The sequence below is a fragment of the Cololabis saira genome, chromosome 7, assembly GCF_033807715.1.
Source record: "Cololabis saira isolate AMF1-May2022 chromosome 7, fColSai1.1, whole genome shotgun sequence".
In the NCBI taxonomy this organism is placed as follows: Eukaryota; Metazoa; Chordata; class Actinopteri; order Beloniformes; family Belonidae; genus Cololabis; species Cololabis saira.
This window is the reverse complement of record NC_084593.1, coordinates 32,504,607-32,525,375: the sequence shown is the minus strand read 5'-3', so window position 1 is coordinate 32,525,375 and position 20,769 is coordinate 32,504,607. Positions and strand designations below refer to the sequence as shown.

Genomic DNA, 20,769 nt, shown 5'->3' with positions numbered 1-20,769 from the left:
TTCAGTGCCCTGAATGTTGACATCAACTTAGTTGTGAAAAACAAAAGCGGTCCAGATTTAGAGGTTTACTCCTCGGGTGAATGTGAAATCCTTACCGGTTGATGTTCTCGCTATAGTCGGCCTCCTTCACCTCAGTGCCACATTCTCACCCGCTGGGATTATAAAAGCCTCCTTCGTCCTGCTTCCACTGTTTGCCTGTTGTGTTTTATTCCAGTCTGAATACATTTGAAGCTATGGCCATGCTCAGAGCGTCGTCTTACCGCAAGCTGTTCGAGGATGGCAGCTGGAGTCGGAGTGGAGGGTCGAGTGTGCGGTGTGCAGGGCAGTACCGGGCCTCCGTCAGGTCAGTGGGGTCACTCCGTTTTAGGATGTTAAATTCGTGTTTTTGTTGTTGTCAAAACCAAATATAATTTAAGGGGTTTAATTTCTGTCCTTGCTCATATGCACTTGGTTTGAATAAACGAGTCATTGACGGACTTGTCCAGACCTTGAAGCCAAGCTCATAGTGAGACATTCAATTTAAGCAGAGGAGCAGAGAAACATCTCAAACGTGTCGCCCAGTTGGTCCTGGACTGAAGAAAACTGCTTTGTTTACACGCTAATATGTCTCAGACAAGTTTTTAAAATAAATTGTAATTACTTGGTCTTTTAAAATACCCAAATATATGTTTGAAAGTAAATATTCTAATGTTGAAGTGAGATTAAGCACGGTCCTAAAGGTTAAATGTTGAAGACATTTATTGTACACCAATGGAAGAGTGAATCAGAATAATGTGCAATGTTCATTTGATGTGAAGAGATGCACTGAGGCATGCAAAGAAATGTTTTTGTTAATTTAATAGTGATAATGTTTTCCTATATAATGTATGCATGTTCCTTCCAGTCCAATCTTTTTGGCTCTGTGTACTTTTCTCAGGGCTGCAGCCGTTGATGAATGTGAATGTGACAAGTTTGACTTTGTAGCTGCCAAGAGTTTGAACAAAGAGGGTCTGAACCAGTTCATCCAGGAACGCAACACCATCGCTGTCCTCAATGACCGCCTGGTCAGACTTATTGAACTGGTGAGGAGAAATGCCGTCAGTGCTGTCAATGAAACACAGACCCTTTTATTTGGACCTGCCTTGTCGTTATTCTGTGTGTTACTTAAGTCTGTCTCTGTGCACTTTAGGCTCATAGTTTTGAGGAGGAAAATGAGTCTCTTGAATGTCAAATAGCTGCACTGGAGGAACAGCTCGCCAGTAGACAGACCTCCAGCATCACTTCCACTGTAGCGGTACCTGACTACAGTCTGGATGCAGTGGTGCAAAGACTGCGCCAGCAGAGGGTAGGGTGCTGCTGGGTGTGTCTGCTGCATGTCTTTCTGTATGATGGCATGTCTAAAGAAAGATTCTCTATGCCATGCCCCATTAACATCTTATTCCTTCATGGCAAATTCTTTTCAAATTATACCGTGACAGGTTACCTGATCTATAACCCTGTTAGTCACTTACTGCATCCACTGTGTCTGACTGCAGGATCAGATTCTGTCTGACTCAGAGGAACTAAAGAGAGAGCTTGAACATCTGAAGACAGAGTATGAAAAGGTTGCAGAGCAGAGGATCTTCATCCAGCAGGACCGACAAGATGTAGCCGAGGTAACATTTCTTGGTTGTTCTGTGAAGAAATTTAACTCTGCTGCATGGAAGCTGAAATGCACACCTAAAACACACCCAGGAGTCAAATTATAATATGCAAACCCAGATTTTCTTTAAAAATAATCTCTTTAGCAGTGTCTGTGATGTGACCTCAGTGATTTTGTTCCAGCCCTGCTAGAAGCCTCAGGAATAACTTCCAGCTGACATAAAGCCCTAAAAACGACTCTTGTGAGATGTCTAGTTTTAGTTTAGTTAAACAGTTATGATTGTGATTATTATGATTGACTGACTAGTTAATAACACATGTAAAGAACGATCTAAGATCACATGACAGTTAAATAAATGCTCAGCCCAACATTTCCCACAATGTATCCTAAAGCACTTTTCATTAGAAATGAAAGGAAGGCACAAGTCCCACTTTTCACCTTCATTGTATTTTACACAACTGATATGGAATATTTACACTCACAACTGAATGGATGGATGGATGAATGAAACCAGTCTGAGTGACTTGAATAGATAAGTGTTCTGGGATACATAAAGATTTCATGTTATAGAAACCAATAGTTTAAAACATATCTGTAAACTGTCTCAGAAAATTAGAATATTTTGATAAAGTTCTTTATTTTCTGTAATACAATTTAAAAAAAAAAAAAAAAAAAAAAAAAAAAAAAAAAGTCATACATTCTGGATTCATTACAAATCAACTGAAATATTGCAAGCCTTTTATTATTTTAATATTGCTGATCATGGCTTACAGTTTAAGATTAAGATTCCCAGAATATTCAAATTTTTTGAGATAGGATATTTGAGTTTTCCTAAGCTGTAAACCATGATCAGCAATATTAAAATTATAAAAGGCTTGCAATATTTCAGTTGATTTGTAATGAATCCAGAATGTATGACATTTTTGTTTTTGTAATTGCATTACAGAAAATCACAATATTCTAATTTTCTGAGACAGTCCTGTAAGTGAATGAAAACTAAAGACAATCACCCCCTCGCTGTGATTGCGTCTTATGGCCACTAGATGGCAGTGTTGTCAAATGTCTTAACTGTGAATCTCTGAACTGTGCTCAGCTGCTGTGGTGCTGTGTTGATCAGCAGCATTCTCGCAGTCAGGGGTGCACTGCAACATGAACTAGCAACTTTTGCAGACCCCTTCCCTCACACATGCCAAAGCCCATCTCCTCGCAGTTGGACCAGATGTGAGGGATGCTTTAATTTGTGTCTTGCAGATGCGACGCTTGAATATAATACAGTGCTGTAATGTTACTGCTGGCTCAGTTCTTCAGTTCTGAATTGGAAGCAGCTGCAGGGTGACAAAATTTGGTGGGAAATTGGCAAGAACGTGGAGAAAGAGCAGATATGTGTAGGAGAGGAGAGAATACTACAAGGATCAGCCCACAACGAGCTGTAGTTCTCTCAACATAATGAAAAAAAGTCATGTTCAGTTTGTTTTGAAGAACACTTCTGGCTCTTTTGTTGCTTCTGCTTCATATCAGTACTCAAAAATCTCCCCTCTTCCCTTTTATTTTTTTTTGTGGGATTGTATGTGGCTGCCCTATACATGCATACTGAACTTGAGAGTATGGATGAAACAAAGGCATGTCATCGAGGTCATCAAGGTGCTGTGGAAGGTGAATGTGGCGAGGTTTCAACCTCCCAGTTCCCTTAACAAAACTGAAAGGAGGTGGAAAGTAATGTCTAACGGAACATCTGCCAAAAGTTGAACCATTATGTGGGAGAAGTTGACAAACCTAAAAAAGAATTATTACTTGGATCTGAATGCCTTTTGTCATCAGTTAGTTTAAAGTGTCTTTCCGCTCATGCAGCTTTTCTCATTTCCAATTCTCACCATTCACTTCAACCGGTACGATCAAGTCAAGAGCATTTAGTACTTTAGCAGTAAAAATAAAGCAGAAGGAGTTAGTTAAAAGCAGAGCAAATTATTTATCAAATGTATTGGCCCAGTTAAAAGTGATTTGGCATATGTTTAACCAAATTTATTGAATTATGTTTCCGTTGTGTTTGCAGTTTGTGTTTCTCACCCGATAAATCAGTTAATACTGTTTTGAAGTCAGCCAGAATGTAATATACAACACGTTTTCCTCCAGCTGCTGACTGATATGATTGCAGTCCAGCAGCAGCAGGACCAGACGACGCTGACCCTGCCACCCTCTGCACGAGCATCCATGAAAGCACCACCCAGCACTCCCTTCATGTGCACATATGTAAATTCAGGCACCCCCAATCAAACACTGAATAATCAGGTTCTTTTAAAAGCAGCAGATGAGCTGAGAACTCCTGCTGGCAAATGGATTGGGCGATGGGGCTTTTGTGTCTAGTTAGTCTTCTTCCCATCTTCTTCCTCCTCCCCTTTTCTCTGCATTGCAGTGTTTACTTGCTGTTCGGTGAAACAGAGTGAATGTGCCAATGCAAGTGGTTCATGGTTGAAAGACTTAAACAGTGTTTTAGAAATGCGCCTTCAACACATAGTTTAAATGTATCTAAACTGTGTACTGCTCCGCTTTGGGGCACCTTGAACTTATTTACTTTGCGGGCTGTTCCCTGTTAACTTTATTGTCTCTGCAGGTAGTGGACGCTGTGACAGCAGAATGTTTGGCACTGAGGGAGCAAGTGGCAATCTACCAGGAACAGCTGGACAACATGGATGCTCAGCACAAGACGGTGAGAGCAGAACAATGTATTCAGCTGCAATCTGATGAAACTACAACAGTTCATAGTCCTGAACGTAACTTGAAAACAACACGTGGGTCAGGCAGGAGGTCGGCGGTGGCTTGCACAGTTCTCTGACCCCCAGCACCGTCTCTTAAAGGTTAAACGAAGGAATCAATATAATATTTTGTGTGGTGAAGGTACATCCATCAGTCAGGTTGCTGAGGATGAGGACTGACATCTGGGGAACAGCTAGTCTGCTTCTCTCTAGCAGTAACAACTTCTAAAGGCCCAGGTTATGCTTGATGATAGATGTGCACACAATGCACGTAATATGTACCAAATAGGGTTCAGTTGGAGCACGCTTCCATTGTCACAACAAGTTTGTGGGTATGGAGCAGTCTGTGCTGTGGACCTGCTCATGAGCAAGTTGTTAGTTTTCATGCATCGGTTTTTAAAACAGTCCACCTAAAATGTGCTGACTAGTGTGTATGCAGAGCAGTTTTCTGAAATTCAGGTAAGAAAACCAGTTGCTGGTTGAACCTTTGAATTCAGCAAGTGTGTGCGCATCCTCCGACTGTATGAGTCAGCATGAATCGAGGAAGAAAGAAGAGAAACTACAAAAAGGGCTGGAGCTGCTGGTGAGTTCAGAGGGCTGGATTGAACAAAAACCACAGATTTCTTCAAAAAAATGATTTTTATCAAGGTGGGACCACATCCTTGACTTGTGTTTAAGGAGCCCATATTATGCTTTTTGGGTTTCCCCCTCGCTTTCAGCTTTTTTCTTTTCTTCAAAAAGACTTTTTTTCTGTGCTTGTAAACGGTATGCAAAGCCACAAAGCCCTAAGTCCACACTAAAGGAAGGTATTCTCTTCTACAACACATTTGTTTTATGTTTGCTTTGCTTGTAGTTTAGGGTTTTCTTCCCTCGCTGCTGCATATCACAATGAAACACGTGCATTTTGCCTGCCTAGGATCAAATAGGCAAATTTGAGATAACAAAATGAGCTCCTGCCTCACAACCAATATTAAGGATCTTTCGGCTCACAGAAAAGGGCAGATTGGGCTTTTTGGGAGAGGGATAGAAGAAGAAAAGAGCTAATCAAAGAATGTTACAAAAGTAACTAGAAATCTACGGAGTGAAAAAAGGAAATATGTAACTGGAATATTAGAGCATGTCATCCCATTTAAGTGAGTCCCCAAAATAGTATTAGAAAACTGTAAATGAGCATGCATTAGAGCTTTGTGAAGCTTATGTAACATTCTAACCACGAACAACAGAATTGAAAGAGCGGAAAAGAGCGCCAGGTGGCTTAAATGTCAATCGCAGCAGATTTGAAAGGCAATAAATCCTCCTATTCCATTTCAGATCTTTTTAAGTGGGAAATGATTGTCAAATAATTAACACAATTATTGGAGATCCTGTATTTAGCAGTTAAGACCACAATGAGAGGGATTTTTTTTTTCTTTTTCCTTTTTCAATGGAGCATTTGGTGCCATTTTGCTTGTATTTTTCTTCTGATCAATCGTAATTGCAGCAGGACATTAAGGGACTTACTGTATATTCTCCTGATATGTGATGTTTACCTCTCCTGTAAAGGGAGCATGTTTGCAACCGTACCCCTACACACATTAGTGTAACACCCCTCTTTCTGCATCTTCTACAATTTTCTCTACCTCACCAGAAGATGACAGATGCAACGCAGCGTCACATCTACAGTCTGTATTCAGAGAGAGAGAATGAGGCAGCAACTCCATCACTCTGTGTTTTTCTCTGCAAAGCCAGCCGCCCGGCATTTAACACTCTCCCTCCGGGACAAGCTCGATAACTCACGGTGAAGCCAGCGTGGCTGAATACCAAATGAAAACACAAGTGACCTTTTGTTTTTTATCAACCTTTGTTATTATCAGCTTTTCCAGATACCCAATATTCATCTGAAAATTTGGCAACCATGTTATTGTTCAGGTGCAGTAAAAGGGAGCAAAATATTAGACTGCCAATGCAGCTGTGTGGCAGTTCACTTTCTCTGGGAAGGACGTGCTGTTCTCACTGAAAGTTAATGCACACTTAAAGTTGAAGACATACATAGCAAAGCCTTTGCAGTACTATGTGTAAATTCATCAAAATGAACCTGCTTTTGTTGAAGTGTAGAAAACATATATCAGAATTTAATTTAGGTTATTTTTTTTATCTTTTTTTTATTAATTACTTAAAATATCAAAACATGATAAAATATTACGAGTGTATATATAGCATAAAACTTCTCAACAGTAAACAGAATAAATACAATTTGCCCTACTTCAATTAAGAGAAAGAGTTTATTATTATCATTTTCCACAATGGCAGCACTAAAAATCCCCTTCTTACTAACAATATTGTTAATAATGTACAGCATCCACAGGTAATGCAGTAAACAGCATGGATGGAAACTCAGACCCAACAGTTCACATACGCTCACATATTGTTCAGTAGTCTTTTTAAATATTTTTTTTACCTGTAGCTGAATGATTTTATAGTATGGTATCAGTGCTTTTGAAGTCAGTGCTGGTAGAAAGTCATCTGGTACAGTTCTGGTGGAGTATAAAATCAAATCAAGTACTTTCTGCAATTAAATTGTTAAATAGAGTTCTTTTTTTAATGATGGTAAAGTTTTAAGGGCTGTTTGTTATTGATTTGTTAAAGTTAGATACTTTAACCCTTATGGGGTATATTACTGTATAATACTGTTTTGCAGGTTGTTTAATAGTGCTGTAACACACTTTATAAAGTGACCACATGTTCTCTATATTGAAAAATTGGTCCAGTAAAAAGTAAGAGCAATTCTGAACTGATAGTAGATGGACATATGTAACAAGTACAGTAGAGTAAATTGAGGCACCTGTATGAATCCGTGCACATTTCATCACCATGTAAAGAATCAGAAGATACTAAACCCCCGTGTATTTGCGTGTATTCCATGTACAAACAGGAAGTGGGGAGTCTGCTGGAGCCAGATGAAAGAACTTTGGGAGCAACAGCTACTAGGTTTGGCAGCCCTGACATCACCCCAGCCTTGAATGTAAAGGAGTACTACTGCCAGCTGGCTGAGCGCCTCCAGGTACGACACGAGTAGCACAAGACACAAAACATACCGTGACCAAGTTTCAGAATCACAGCACTGTTTCTGCTTTTAAGTGCACTCACACATGCAAAGAAACATCCAGGCAAGCCTAATGCACAACAGAGAGCAAACGTATCTCAATAGTGCATTTAAATGTAATATTCATGTCTCTAATCATCTCATCTTGATGCTTCTATCATTCTTACTCTCCACATTGACCACTTACAGCAGTAGCTAACTAATACTTTAACAATACAGGAACATATTAATCACTGGGGCCATTTTCCTGCAGACCAAGTGCTTGAACGTTCTGAGCTCTATAAAAACTTTTTATGCAAACACAAATGATGATTAACAATGATTTTTACTGCAAGGCTTTTACTTTTAATGGCTTATTCTGAAATAATTGCTCTACTACTCTCATTTAATTAAAGAATGCAAAACACGTTGTGCAGACACCCGCTGTTCATCTTCCTCCTAATCACCTCCTCACCGCATCACCCTCCTCCCAACGAAGCGCGCGGTCAGGTCCAGGCGTAAATCTCAGCTTTCACAAATCACACGGCAATACTCCCTCTTGTTTTCTTTACGTCTTAACACAACATCAGGGGAGAACTGGAGAATCAGAGGTCCAGTTCTGGACTTGAACAGAATGCTTTTGTCCATCTATGCGAGCGTGAGCGTGAGCCGCAGCGCGGAGGTACTGCAGTGGGGTCAGACTATAGCTCCGGTGGGCCTGACCCCCTCTGGGGTGAGGATGTCTGTCGGTTCAGAGGTCATGGCTGTAATCAGACTGCAGGCCGCCTTCCCAGGCTCCTTAGCAGCACCGGAGTGGACGCTGGCGGTGTGTGTGTGTGTGTGTGTGTGTGTGTGTGTGTGTGTGTGTGTGTGTGTTCGTGTGTGTGTGTGTGTGTGTGTTCGTGTGTGTGTGTGTGTGTGTCCTCCATTCGAGGGCAGAGCTGAAGTTGCATCCGGCCTATTTATATATTTTCATGTCAGTGTGTTTGTTCCCTCTAAAAGCCTAATATATTCATTCTTTCTCTGCCACCCATCCTCTTCCATCACCAGCTGGACAGCATCCGCTCTGTCTCTGGCTTTAATTGGGAAACGACTGTAAAATGATTCATATTGGTTTTGAAGAGTAACTGTAATTGCTGACTGTTTTCCATACACCTGTGCACCATTATCTTGCTTGTTTCTGCAGAATTTAAAAACTTTTTTTTTAATGATTAATTGGAAATTCTATAGATTCATGTGTAACCTTTCATCCACATTAAATGGCTCTGATTGTTCTTATCTCCGCTTGTCTAAGGAGACTGAACTAACTCAGAGGATGTGCATTGTAGCCTAAAATTTTAAACTTTGTTTATATGAACAAACTTTTAACTTTTAAACTTTTAACTGTTATCTCCTAATTATTTGTTCTTCTAGATCGATTGCGGCGCATCCTCCTCTGCTCTCGTTCGCAGAGGTGATGGAAAGGAAGTGGAAGGAAATGTAGCGTCAGCAGTTAAAGACCTGCCAGACATAAATGACGCAGGAGAGTTGAAGACACTGGTTAGTTGGCCTCCTGTTTTTTTCCCTTCCCTAAAAAGGTCACTTAACCCACATAACAAAAACAAAAACATTATGTCATTTTATTCAAAATTATCCATTTTAGCAAACTCGCTGTCTGACAGTCGTGCAGATAGCTCTTGCATTATCTAGAGACAATCATTTCTAAAATCTTCCATTTGCAGACCTGTGCATAGTCTCTTTATTCAGCAAAACTAGGTCTTAAATTCACCATCATAATATATTTATGGATTATTTTGGAATAAGTGCTAGGGGTGTCAAATTAGCACATTAATTGCAATTAATTAATTATAGGCATATTTTTTTTAATCTCTAACTTGACTTTTTCACGTTAGAGAAGATAGGGGAAAATGGAGGAGCATGTGGAAGTTGTTGGTCCAGTGAATGGGGAATTGACATTCCCCAGCACCATTGATAAACGTAGATTGATATGTGGTCTTTGTGGAAAATACTTTTTTTAATCGCTTGACAGCACTAATAAGTACATGCAGCTTTCTCAGTGCTGATTCATGCAGAGACCTGGAAAAATCATCTAATCCATTCAGATGAGCAGAGAAGTGAACTAAATACTGAAATGCTCCCTGGAGAGCTGATTCTTTAGCTTGCTCTTAAAAGTAGGTACAGACCCTCCGGATCAGTCAGAGTTCTGATATTAGTAAACATTGGCAGTCCTCTAGAAAGTAATTTTTGTGCTGTCATGCACATGTGTGCAGTGGGAAACGAGGCAGAAACAAACATACAGTAGGAGCCAGAAACCTGCCGGACTTGCTTGCCAGGTGAAACATTTTCTTTCAAATACGTAAATGTCACCTTTATCTCAGGTATTCTGTTTTCAATAGTACATTATTTTTTGTTCTTTTATAAATACAGTTCAGAAAGTGTTTCTCTTGGCTCGAAAAGAATAGTTGAACTTGTTTGAGAACACTCATGTTGCCTTTCTTGTTGAGCGATAAAACACACTCATGTCTGCACGTTGAATGTGAAGCTACAGCCAACCCGGCATAAACACTGGAAATGTGGCGAAAGCTTACGCCTGTCTAAAACACATCAACTCTTAACTGTAACGGGTGTAAACATGATTAGTTTTAGTTTCATTTGTAGTTATGTGCTGTTTTAATCTTGTCTGTGTTCAACCTAAGATGAACAACAACCTGAGGTCTTACAGTGTTATTATTTACTAAATAAAAATTAAACCAACATTCAGAGCCAGTGTGAGAAAAATACCCACTGATTGAATTACGTTTAGCAGCAGTAACTTACAAGTAATCATTTTCTGCAAACGTTATCAGTGTCTTGCCTCGTCGTAAAGGAATTATGGCAGTTTCTTTTTTTTAAAACAACACTGCTTTAGTTCATTGAAGTTTGCAGGCTTTAGTTCATGCACTTATGCACAGTTCTTTTGAGGTACCGCCGCAACATGTTGCTGAGGGACAACTTTTTCAGTCTCATCGGATCTAATATCAACTCCTAAATCAGGTGGAGTGAATGAAATGAACGGTTTCCCACAGCAAGAGAAGGGAGTCGAGAGCAGCTGAGTGACAGCAGAGCAACAGTGTGGGAGATCCTGCTGACCAGAGTGTTTACTCTGCGGACGCTTTCACCAGGAAATGTGAAGAGCTCGGCTGAAGCTCAGACAGGATTTATTGCCCTCCGTGTCCTCAGTTATTAAGTACAGTCTTTCAGAGCATCTGCAGAGTCATAAAGGTCTCAAAACTCCACACACAGACACTCACTGCCTGGAGACTTCTTCTGCAAATGAAAAAGAGGAAATAGACCTTCATCACATGTTTTTCATTCGTCGTAAAAAATGCCAGCATAGGGGGCACGGTGGCGCAGCTGGTAGTGCAGCGGTCTCACAGCAAGAAGGTCCTGGGTTCGATTCCCGCCGGGGGACGCTGTGGGTGCTGAAGTGCGTGTTAGTTCCCCCATGACTTCAGTGCCCACACCATGGGTGGGGTTGGCGAAAGGATCTTTCTGTGTGGAGTTTGTATGTTCTCCCCGTGTTCCCCTGGGTAGCTAGTGTGAGCTACCCTCACAAAAACATGCACACAGTCCTGGGCTATACATGCCCCCTCTGGCCAACCGGGGCGCCAGATGGGGTGGGGAGGATCCGGCCGGAATAACGTGATCCTTCCACGCGCTACGTTCGGCCGGAGAAGCCCCACCCTGTCTGGTGAAAAGATGCGGCCTGCTCACTCCTCAGGTTAAGGAGGAGACCTGAGCTCAGTGCAGGGCCCTCCCGGGGTTGGTAGAGGATGGCACTGCACAGGACTGTCAGTAGGTAGGAGCACGGGGTGGTAAAAATGGGAAAAAAACCGGGATAAAAATATTAAAAAAAAAAAAAAAAAAAATGCCAGCATGGTAAAAACCCCTTTGAGTGAAGGAGACAACCAAGTGAGGCATTAATAAAAGATAATGTGACTCAGGTAAAATCACTAGATGAAAACGGAAACTGCGTCGTCCTCGTCTGCCTCACGCTCTTTAACTTCCACTGACGCTCTCATCACAGCTGGCACCTGACCACATCTGTGAGAAAACATGGTGGTTTGGTTCTCATTACCGTGGCTGTGGCTCTTTAAATAAACAGCAAGGCTCTGTAACCACCGCACAAGTCTTTCAACGTCATCTCCTTTTCTTTAATACGGAGCTCGCGAGCCCTGCTCAGGTCACTCCAGCCTGACGGACGGACAGCTCGGCTTGATCTGCTCTGTTTCCTCTCTCACCCGTAATGGATGCCTCGGGTCTGGTTTCTTACTGAGACACAACATGGCCAAACAAACAGATTGCAGTGAAATCCGCTCTGACTCAGAAGTGTATATGATAGAACAGACTGCGATGGGGTCGTACGCCACTACTCGCGTATACATATGCAGCCAGACTCCACTTATCACACTGAGGGGAAGAGAGGAAAGTACGAGTACTTGGCTCGACCAGTTTGGGAAGTCATGATGAGCCTGCGAGTTGTAACCAGGCCATATTCTGCTCACATGATCTAGCTGAAAGATGAGCAGCACCGCCTGAGTCCCCATCTGGCTCTGACATTTAATTGTTGAGATTCTGTGGTTACTGTAATTTCCTACAGCGGGACATCACCAACGGAGAGACTGAAGGAAGTAATGCTCTTAAACTAGTTTGTTGTACAGTAAATGTTGAAGTGGTCTGAGCTGATTTTTGTACCACATTTTCAAGACAAAGATGCATGAAAAGGTTTATCTGTTGTGAAAAGAGATTTGTAAAATGAAATGGCTTCCTACCTCGATTTTACCTTGTTTTGGTTTTAAACCCTAAAATTCAGACGTAAACTTTGCTGTCAGAAGCTGCCGTAGGCAGGTGTTCACACATAGACGTCCGTAGCCATGCTCTATTGGAAGCCGACTATCATTACAAGCCATCTAACAAATGCTGAAATATTTTACCCTAAAACCACAAATGTGAACCTTGTGGTGGTGCAGGATAAATTGCCAGGGGATCTGTAAAGTCAGTGGGAGTTGCCATCTGGAAACAATGAATGTCTGCACAAATTTTCATGCCAATCCATTAAGTATACATTGAGATGTTTTGGTCAGGAACACATTGGTAGAAAATTGTATCAGAGCTGCAAGATAAGTAAAGATTGAATTTGTGGTTGTCATATTGTCAGAAACCTGATTTAGACACTTAAATATTTATGTTTCTCCATGTTTCCTACTTATGTGAAATGGATACATTCTGGTCAGAATTATTGGCACTCCTGAATTTTACCCACATATTGAATATCTTTGAAAATAGCAGCAATATGATTGCATAATTCCCCCTCGGGGATTTATAAATAATTATTTAATTGATTTAATGTAGTCAAGTATTAGACAAATTTATTAGTGACGTTTGTTTTGAATGTATATGTCAAAATAATAGATGAAATGTTCTGTGTTTCTGCAGATTTCAGAGCTGCAAGGGGAGCTCGCTGAGCTCGAGAAAAGTAATGAGGAGCTGGAGGATGAGGTAGAGATCAAAAGGGCTGCATACATGGATGAAGTTGCTGAGCTGGAGGTATGGGAGTGCAGTGATTAATGTAATAACCACCTGCAATGGACCAGTGGTTTGGACTAATTTTGTCATTAAATCTTATTCCCTTCTGTACACCCCCTACGTATCTGTCTCTGACTCTGTTATTCAGCTTACTATAGATGGAATAAGGCAGCAGGAGGCTGACTTCAAAGCACAGATGAAGGAGCAGTGTGAAGAGTATAAGGAGCTACTGGATGAGAAGATGGCCAGAGACATGGAGATTGCTGCCTACAGGTCAGCCAGTCTGATGTAATGCTTCTCTATAGTGTTGTTATGCTCCTGCAGCAGCCATGGGTGTACTTATATCTTTGGGGTTCCTCTGCATACATCCATCCATGCCGCTCCTGAACACGGTACTTCTTGAACACTTTGAAGGAAATCCCTCTAAATTGGCAAATATTTTAAAAACATGGACTAGAAGGCAAAGTCCCGCTGATATGATATTGATCAGTCTTTGTAAGCATTAGGTTGGTAATGTCTATCAAAAATCAGTTCTGGACACCAAATGCATAGTTCCCGTCACATTGTGGCTGTGGAGATTAAGCCAGCTATAAACCACTTCCCTGAAACATGTATTCTACATGACATTAAATCACAATTTAAAAAGCCAGAACAACTGAGAGACTCCTGTAGTTTCAAAGAAACCCCTGACATGCTTTAGTTGATCCTCGTTCAAATATGTAGTTATACCCCCTTCTGCAGCAACAAGTGTTTTGGGGTACGATAAACCACTGGACTGCTCCGTTCTGTGGGTACCACCTTATTACAGCCTTAAACCACCATGCAAATAGAAATTTCGACACAAATAACTGTTTTTTTTTTTGTTTTTTTTATTAACAAACAGTGCAAACGATGACAAAAGACAGCATCAGTATGTGTGTGTGTGTGTGTGTGTGTGCGTGCGTGCCGTGTTTGAGTGTAAATAAGGTGATGAAAATAGGTACATAAATTGAGAATATTGATTCGAAAGTGAACAAATAAACAATTTTCATATAGAGTGGTGTAGCATGATATCATATAAATATAGCAATATCCTAATATAACATATTTTGTATAAAATATTATAACATATAACCAAATTATATCACCATACTATTATATATTACAATATAATACTATAGTTTAACATGCCAAGAGATTTCATAACTTTAATATAATAATATGAAACAATATATCATGATAATGACACAAATAACTGTTAATAAACCTTGTAACATATCATACTCCCTGAGAAAGAATTCTGTTTGTTTTGATCATTTTTACCATCACTCAATTCCTCTTTTTTTTTGTTTTTTGAGGCTAAAGGGAAGAGCTGTTCCTTAAAGGGGCAACATTTCACTGATAAAATCTTATTCAGTTAAATATTATTAACTTAATACTACAATAATAATATTAGTATTACAGTAATATTATTACTGTAATATTACAGTGGATCAACTGGTCAAATGTCTGAATATTAATAAAACTAAATAATATAATGCTATTTTAAAAAGGAACAAAGATGCATCGGGGTGATACCCACGTGAAAAAGTGCAATTAAACAAAACCAAAGTTCAATAAAGAGTCATGATGCCTGCTTTGCTTATCATTGGACCTACTACATAAAACTTAAAATCTCCCACTATTTGCTGGTAATAGTTCAGCAGGAAGCTTCTGAATTTAATAGAAAGCAGCGCAATATTCATTTGAAATTGGGTAGAGACAAAGCTGTACTCTAGCTAGAACCGTAATGTTGGAGTACCCTTCATGTCTGAACAGCTCTCTGAATGTTATGCGTATTTCTTTTACGTTTGGGCACCCTTAAACAAAGTTATTGGGTTATGTTTTTCTTTTTTTTAATTGATAATCACTTTAGACATCTAGAGCTCAAATAGGTCATAGTTTCATACGCTCACTGTCCAAAACCAAAGTCACCAGATTTAACTTAGCAAATAGGTTTGCATGGATGAAGTTATTTCAGCCCTAACTGATGCAATAAGTAGCTTCTTATTTCTTAAACAACCATGTCGGGAAAGACATCCTGTGTTCGTGGAAAAGATTTTAATCTCTTCAGAAGGGTCAAATTATTGGCAGGCATCAAGCAAAGATAAGATCTGAGGAGATTTTATGAAACTACTAAAATTGGGTCAAGAACTGTCCAATGCATTATTAAAACTGGAAGGATAGCAGAAAAAGAAAGGTGGTCAGGGAATAATCTGGAATGATTGTGAACGACGATCACTTAAATGTATGGTGATATCAAATCGTAAAACAACAGTAGAATTCACGATCATAGTGTATAGTTAAAATTAAAGCATTTCAACACATACAATCCAAAGGGAACTCGAGGGACTGGGACTAAACAGCTGTGTAGACTTAAGAAAACCGCTTACCAGTGAGGCTAATCGGGAAAAAAAAAGGCTTCAATTTTCCAATGAGCATAAAGATTGTGACTCTGGAGCAGCGGAAGAAGGTCACATGGCTGATGAGTCTAGATTTACCCAGAGTTCCAGAGGGCTGGACGCATCAGGGTAAGGAGAGATGACTCATACCGTACAAGCCTGGGGGGGCAGTGGTGTGAGCTGGGCTTGCTGCCGACGGCCAGCTCTCACTTCAGCAACATTATGTGCCCAAAGAAAGAGGTCAGCTGACTATCTGAATAAACTTAACGACCAGGTTATTCCATCAATGGATTTTGTCTTCCCTGATGGGTCGGGCTTATTCCAGGATGACGATTCCTGGATTCTTTGGCTTTAAATTACGAAGGATTGGTTCAGGAAGCATCATTTACACACATCGATTGGTCACCACAGAAAGACCCTGCACAGCCGTCCCATCATCAATACAAGATATTTATTATAAAAATACATGTCACTCTGGATAGGATTTTGGGACATTGAAGAAACTTATCATAATGATGCTACGTGGGACTGCGTGCTGTGATCAAAGTAGTTGCATGTTTAAATATTTACTCTTCTTGAAATCATCAACCATTTCGCCTTAAAATTATGTGCAAGCAGAGGGGTCGCCACAGTGTATCATAGTCCGCACACCGACTTTTTTTTTTTTTTTTTTCTTTTTTTGTGCCGGAAGTGTCTGACGCAACCCTGCACACACGGAGAGAATTTACTCTTTTGAGATATCATCATTAAATCGTGTTGAACAAGATATTTAAATGTAAAATAGAATCACATAAATTATAACTGCTTTTGACTCCGAAATTGGTTTCCTACTGTTTGATCCATATTTACATATGATGCCGAAGAGTGTCTTTTGGATAATTTATTATGCGAGCAACAAGCTCATTTTGAAATGAAGAGCTGCCATAATTAAAAAGCCCCCGTGAAACTCCTCATGAGCTTCTTAATAGAGCTGCAGGGTGTTATTCTTAAGTGTGACCAATGAAATTTTAACACGCACACTAAGACATGGCCAGTGAGTTTTATTGTCTTTGGGATGGTATGGTTTGGTTGATTGTGCAACTGTCAGTCAAGAGGACGGCATGGAGGTTTTCATTCCAACAAAAAAACAATGCCCCAGGTGATTTTTCTTCTTAAGCTAAATGTGCTTACGTTATTTAGTCAGCTGTTGTAGATTTGATTGCAATTAAAATCAACTGAGCCTTCTGCAATGCATTATGGATTGGTTTCTTGAGTGGTAGTGAGCCACATGAAAACCCAACAGAAGAAAGAAGAAAGGAATGTTTGGGGAAAAGCCTATAATGGTCTTGAGTGGATTTCATTAGAGATGAATCAGCTTGACGTTCAGTTTACGTTCACATTCTTCACTTACGAACAAATCATCCGTCTTACAACTGTGGAAGTGCCATCTTTGGAATAATGCAAGAGTTATTTCCGAAGCCCAGTATTGTCTGTGCTATGCAGCATCACCTGGACATCCATTGTAAGATGTTCCTGCTGACATCACGGGCCAGCTGGGGTCACAGGAAACCACTCCTGGATGTGATGCAGTTTCCTGCATGTGGCCTTGAAGAGCTCTTGGGTCACGCCCCTGCTTTCTTTGAGGTTGTTCAACCCGATGCCATCCTTGTATATTGAGTGACGTACTTCAGGCCCTCCATCCGGCCCCTCCACCTCCCGTCTCACTGCATCTGGCCCCCAGGGGGCCTCCACGCAGGCCTGAGCTCAGATCCTCAAAATACCTCATTAGAATGGGCGAAGAGGACCTTTCTTTGTCAGCGTGGCGAGATGGGCCAATGCCAGCTCCTTTCCATGCCAGCCTGTTAATGTCAGCTCAGCCTCCCCACCCAGCCGTACACACATTAACTAATTCGCCACAGTTTTAGTTTTCTCTCATTATCCAGCAGACTGTCCCACAGACATTTTACCCACAAGAAAGGAACACAGGCGATGCCAACTTTTTTTTTTCCCCCCTCTTCCTCTTCTTTATTTACTGAATTTCTTGTCATCTGTGATTAAGACCACGAATAAGAAATTAGAATGGTGGTTGTTTATTCTCTGGGTACCGAAACAAACTGTCTGCATAACAGACCCTAATGACCTCAGGCTGCCATTACGGGAAGCTTATCGCCTGTAAAAGCATCTCACAGCAGTTTGGGCAGATGCTTGAAACTTAATTATGTCATGTTGTGTACTCATTCAGCTGCTCCTGCATGACACGGCAACAAGTAGCTCAGGCAGGGATCCTTTTTTATTGATGCCGTACTCCAGGTTCTGTGTGAAGGCTGCTATATTCATTTATCTTTTTTATAATAGCAATGCATCAAAGCACTTCCCCCTAGCTCCTCCTGAGTTTTATAGCATTTTATAGCATTTTATAGCCTTCAGCCCATTGTTTTAATTTTGTAGCTAATGAAGTCAGTATTGTGATTCACTTTCACTGTTAATAGACAGCTGGTTTCCCTGGATTAGCTTGTGGTGTGTTGCCATGATAGATATTTGCATTAAGAGTTTGAGAAAGCAAAAACTGTACATCTAGATTTTTCTATAAACAAAATACATACTTCCTATTTGTGAAAATATGCAAGTTTACAACCATATCATCCATATTCATATCAAATGTGCAAGGAGGGCTTAATGTTTATATGTAATAAGCAGTTATTGCAGGTTTTAGTATACAATTAAAGCAGCAATTTACCAAAAAGCATATGATCATAGTCAAGTAATTGGATGCAGGATTGAAATGGTTGCACAGACTTGCCAAACCCTTCACAATATCTTGTCCCACTGTTTTAGCAGATGCAATTTTTTTCTTTTTGGTTAAGCTGCAGTGCCGGACTAACTGAAGAAGTCTCCTAACAAATTAAAACGGTTCTGGTTAAGCATGTCGGCAGCAGGGAAACCGTTCTGTTTGACATTGCACGTCAGTTTTGAAGTTGATGTACATGATGACATACCCACATTGACTCCAAAGAAGGGATGATTTTTATGACAGCCATGGAAAGGTTTGCCAGAGCTGCAGAGGGGCGTAACCATAGCAACAGACACAGGGTGGCCGACAGCAACTCGGAGACTGGTAAAGTCCATGATGAGAAAAATCTTAAAGGCATACAACAGAAGTTTATTACTCTCCAGACTGGAGTTTAGAGTTTGCAATGTAGATCACAGACTGGAAATGAGCAGCTATAAGGATAGATGTCAACGGGATGCATCGCTGGCTGTTGTGTAATTATAGTGCCAGAATGGGGAGGCAAAAGTCAGTCACTGCAGGTTTAACAAAATAAGAGCATCTTTTTTATGGCAAATTAAAAGATGAACATGATAATGTCCAGTACCTAAAAAGTTTAATGTTATACCCTTCTCTGTTTTATTTCTTCCACAGCCTTTAGCTTTTTTTTACAGAAATATGAGAATAATAACTTTGACTAAAGGAAACTGTTTTTTTTCTTCTTTTTTCTAAACTCCTTAAGATAACTGAGAATGAATAATAAACCCGGTCTCTGGTCATCTTTGACCAATTTGTGAATATACTAATCATGTCACTGCTTCTGTGTGTTGTAGCAGCAGCTACATTAATGCTTTAATGTATTTGTGGTTCAGGAGTCTGGTGGAGGAGGAGGAGGACAGACTGTGCTGCCTGTGACCTGCGACTGAACACTCAGACCGGCTGAATGGATTCTGGCTGGATGCTCCCTGACACAAGGATTAGAAAACAAAACAAAGAAGAAACATTAAAAAACACTCCCCAAATCAGCACTTTGGTGAAGCGTAAGGTACCGGTGCAGAAATTTGAGTAGATGTAAAGTTATCATGACGGATTAATGCCGTCTAGAAGCCTAAGCCAGCCCATTGATAACAGGACACTGGGAGATGACCTGGAAACTCCAAGAAAAATGGAGCTGTCTAAAACTAGTGGGAGGATAGGCGGCAGAGCAGTGAGTGTGTATCCGCTCAGCGTCTGATGGGGACATTTTCTTTAAAGTGGGTTTCATCTTTATCAGCTTGCTGATTTATAAACGTTTGTTCCTTCTTCGAATGACACACAAACACAAAAGGACAAAGGGAAATGTGCGCTCTGGGGGGACTTTCTTGCTCTGATGCCACCTCGTCCGTCACTCAAACTTTGTCTGATTACCAGCTCTTAACCTCTGACCCTTTCTCTGTTATCAAACACACTGACAGCCCTCTTCCCAGTGACTAAAAGCATCACACCTTCCCATTGTTTTTACAGTCATGTGTTCATGCCGCTTTCGACAGTGGACTGTGCAGTGCACTGTTTGCTTTTCAAATGGTTCATGAAGTTGTTTCTTTCAAAATGAGCACCTGGATCTCGCTACGAGAAAACTCAGTGATTCATTATGTCCCTCTTTAAAAGCCGTGTCCCAATTTTCTTTGGTTTCAGAAATAAGCATTCGGTAATTCATTCCTTGGCTCTTTTCCTTATTTTCTGCGCAGTATTAAAGCTGTCTGTGATCAATCATTTTCGGTCCCTGCACAAGCATTAAAATGTATTGGAACTTTTAAATTGAATAAAACTAGTTGCTTGAGAGATCTCTTTTTACCGTGTGATTTCTTCCATGTCACGAGAGTTGCTCGTGAATCCCTGTGGCTGAGACTTTCCCAGTGTTAAAGTACAGCAAGTGCCAAGTGATTTATGTTCAGTGATCCGAGTTTCATTCATCTTCATGCTTAAACGTGAGATTCCAACATGCCAAACTATGAAAGATCTTAAAGGCTTGTTAGCTCTGTCATAAAGATGAAAAATGCAGTTAATAACAGATCAGAAAAGATTAGCCACACTCCGTGTACTTGTGGTGACGAGGAAGAGTCTCGCTTATAATTGACCTCAGGGTCTGGTGAAGAGGCTTGGCGGCTCTGGTGACTTGTTTAATTGTCCCGACGTGAAACATGAACAGACTCTGTGTCTGATTTCTTAAAGTTCAAAGGAGAGGAGCTGAATGGTTGTTTTTTTTCCCATCTTGCAGTACTCAATGTATGCCAGAGATGGTTAGCACATTTACTGGTATTCTGAACATTATTGACACCCAAGTATGAAAATATGAAGCAGACGCAACAATGATTGTAGACGCAATGTTTCACAGTCCACCCCAGTGTTTTTAGTGATTGTCTTTTTTTTTATACTTTGATTAATTTAGTGATCTTTAAATATTTTATACTGTAATTCCTACGTATGGCAGCTTTTAATGTTATCACTATTTCAAACTCTTTTAAACAATTGTATGTACCCACTAAGTAATATGCTCCCCCATAAAACTACAAGTGATGTGTCTAACTGGAATTTCAAAGAAGACTGATCCGTTGAGTTCTTGAGAA

The 20,769-nt window shown here is 40.4% G+C and overlaps 1 protein-coding gene across 1 annotated transcript; it reads left to right on the top strand.

Annotated features, from left to right (window-relative positions):
• Nucleotides 1-95: 95 nt before the first annotated feature.
• vimr2 (vimentin-related 2) lies at nt 96-19,984 on the top strand. The gene is made up of 10 exons (XM_061725667.1): nt 96-343; nt 917-1,061; nt 1,169-1,324; nt 1,515-1,634; nt 4,230-4,325; nt 7,283-7,411; nt 8,846-8,971; nt 12,908-13,018; nt 13,146-13,270; nt 19,036-19,984. The coding sequence occupies exons 1-10, from the start codon at nt 234-236 to the stop codon at nt 19,076-19,078; spliced, it is 1,161 nt and encodes a 386-aa protein (XP_061581651.1). The 5' UTR covers nt 96-233; the 3' UTR covers nt 19,079-19,984.
• Nucleotides 19,985-20,769: the final 785 nt, after the last annotated feature.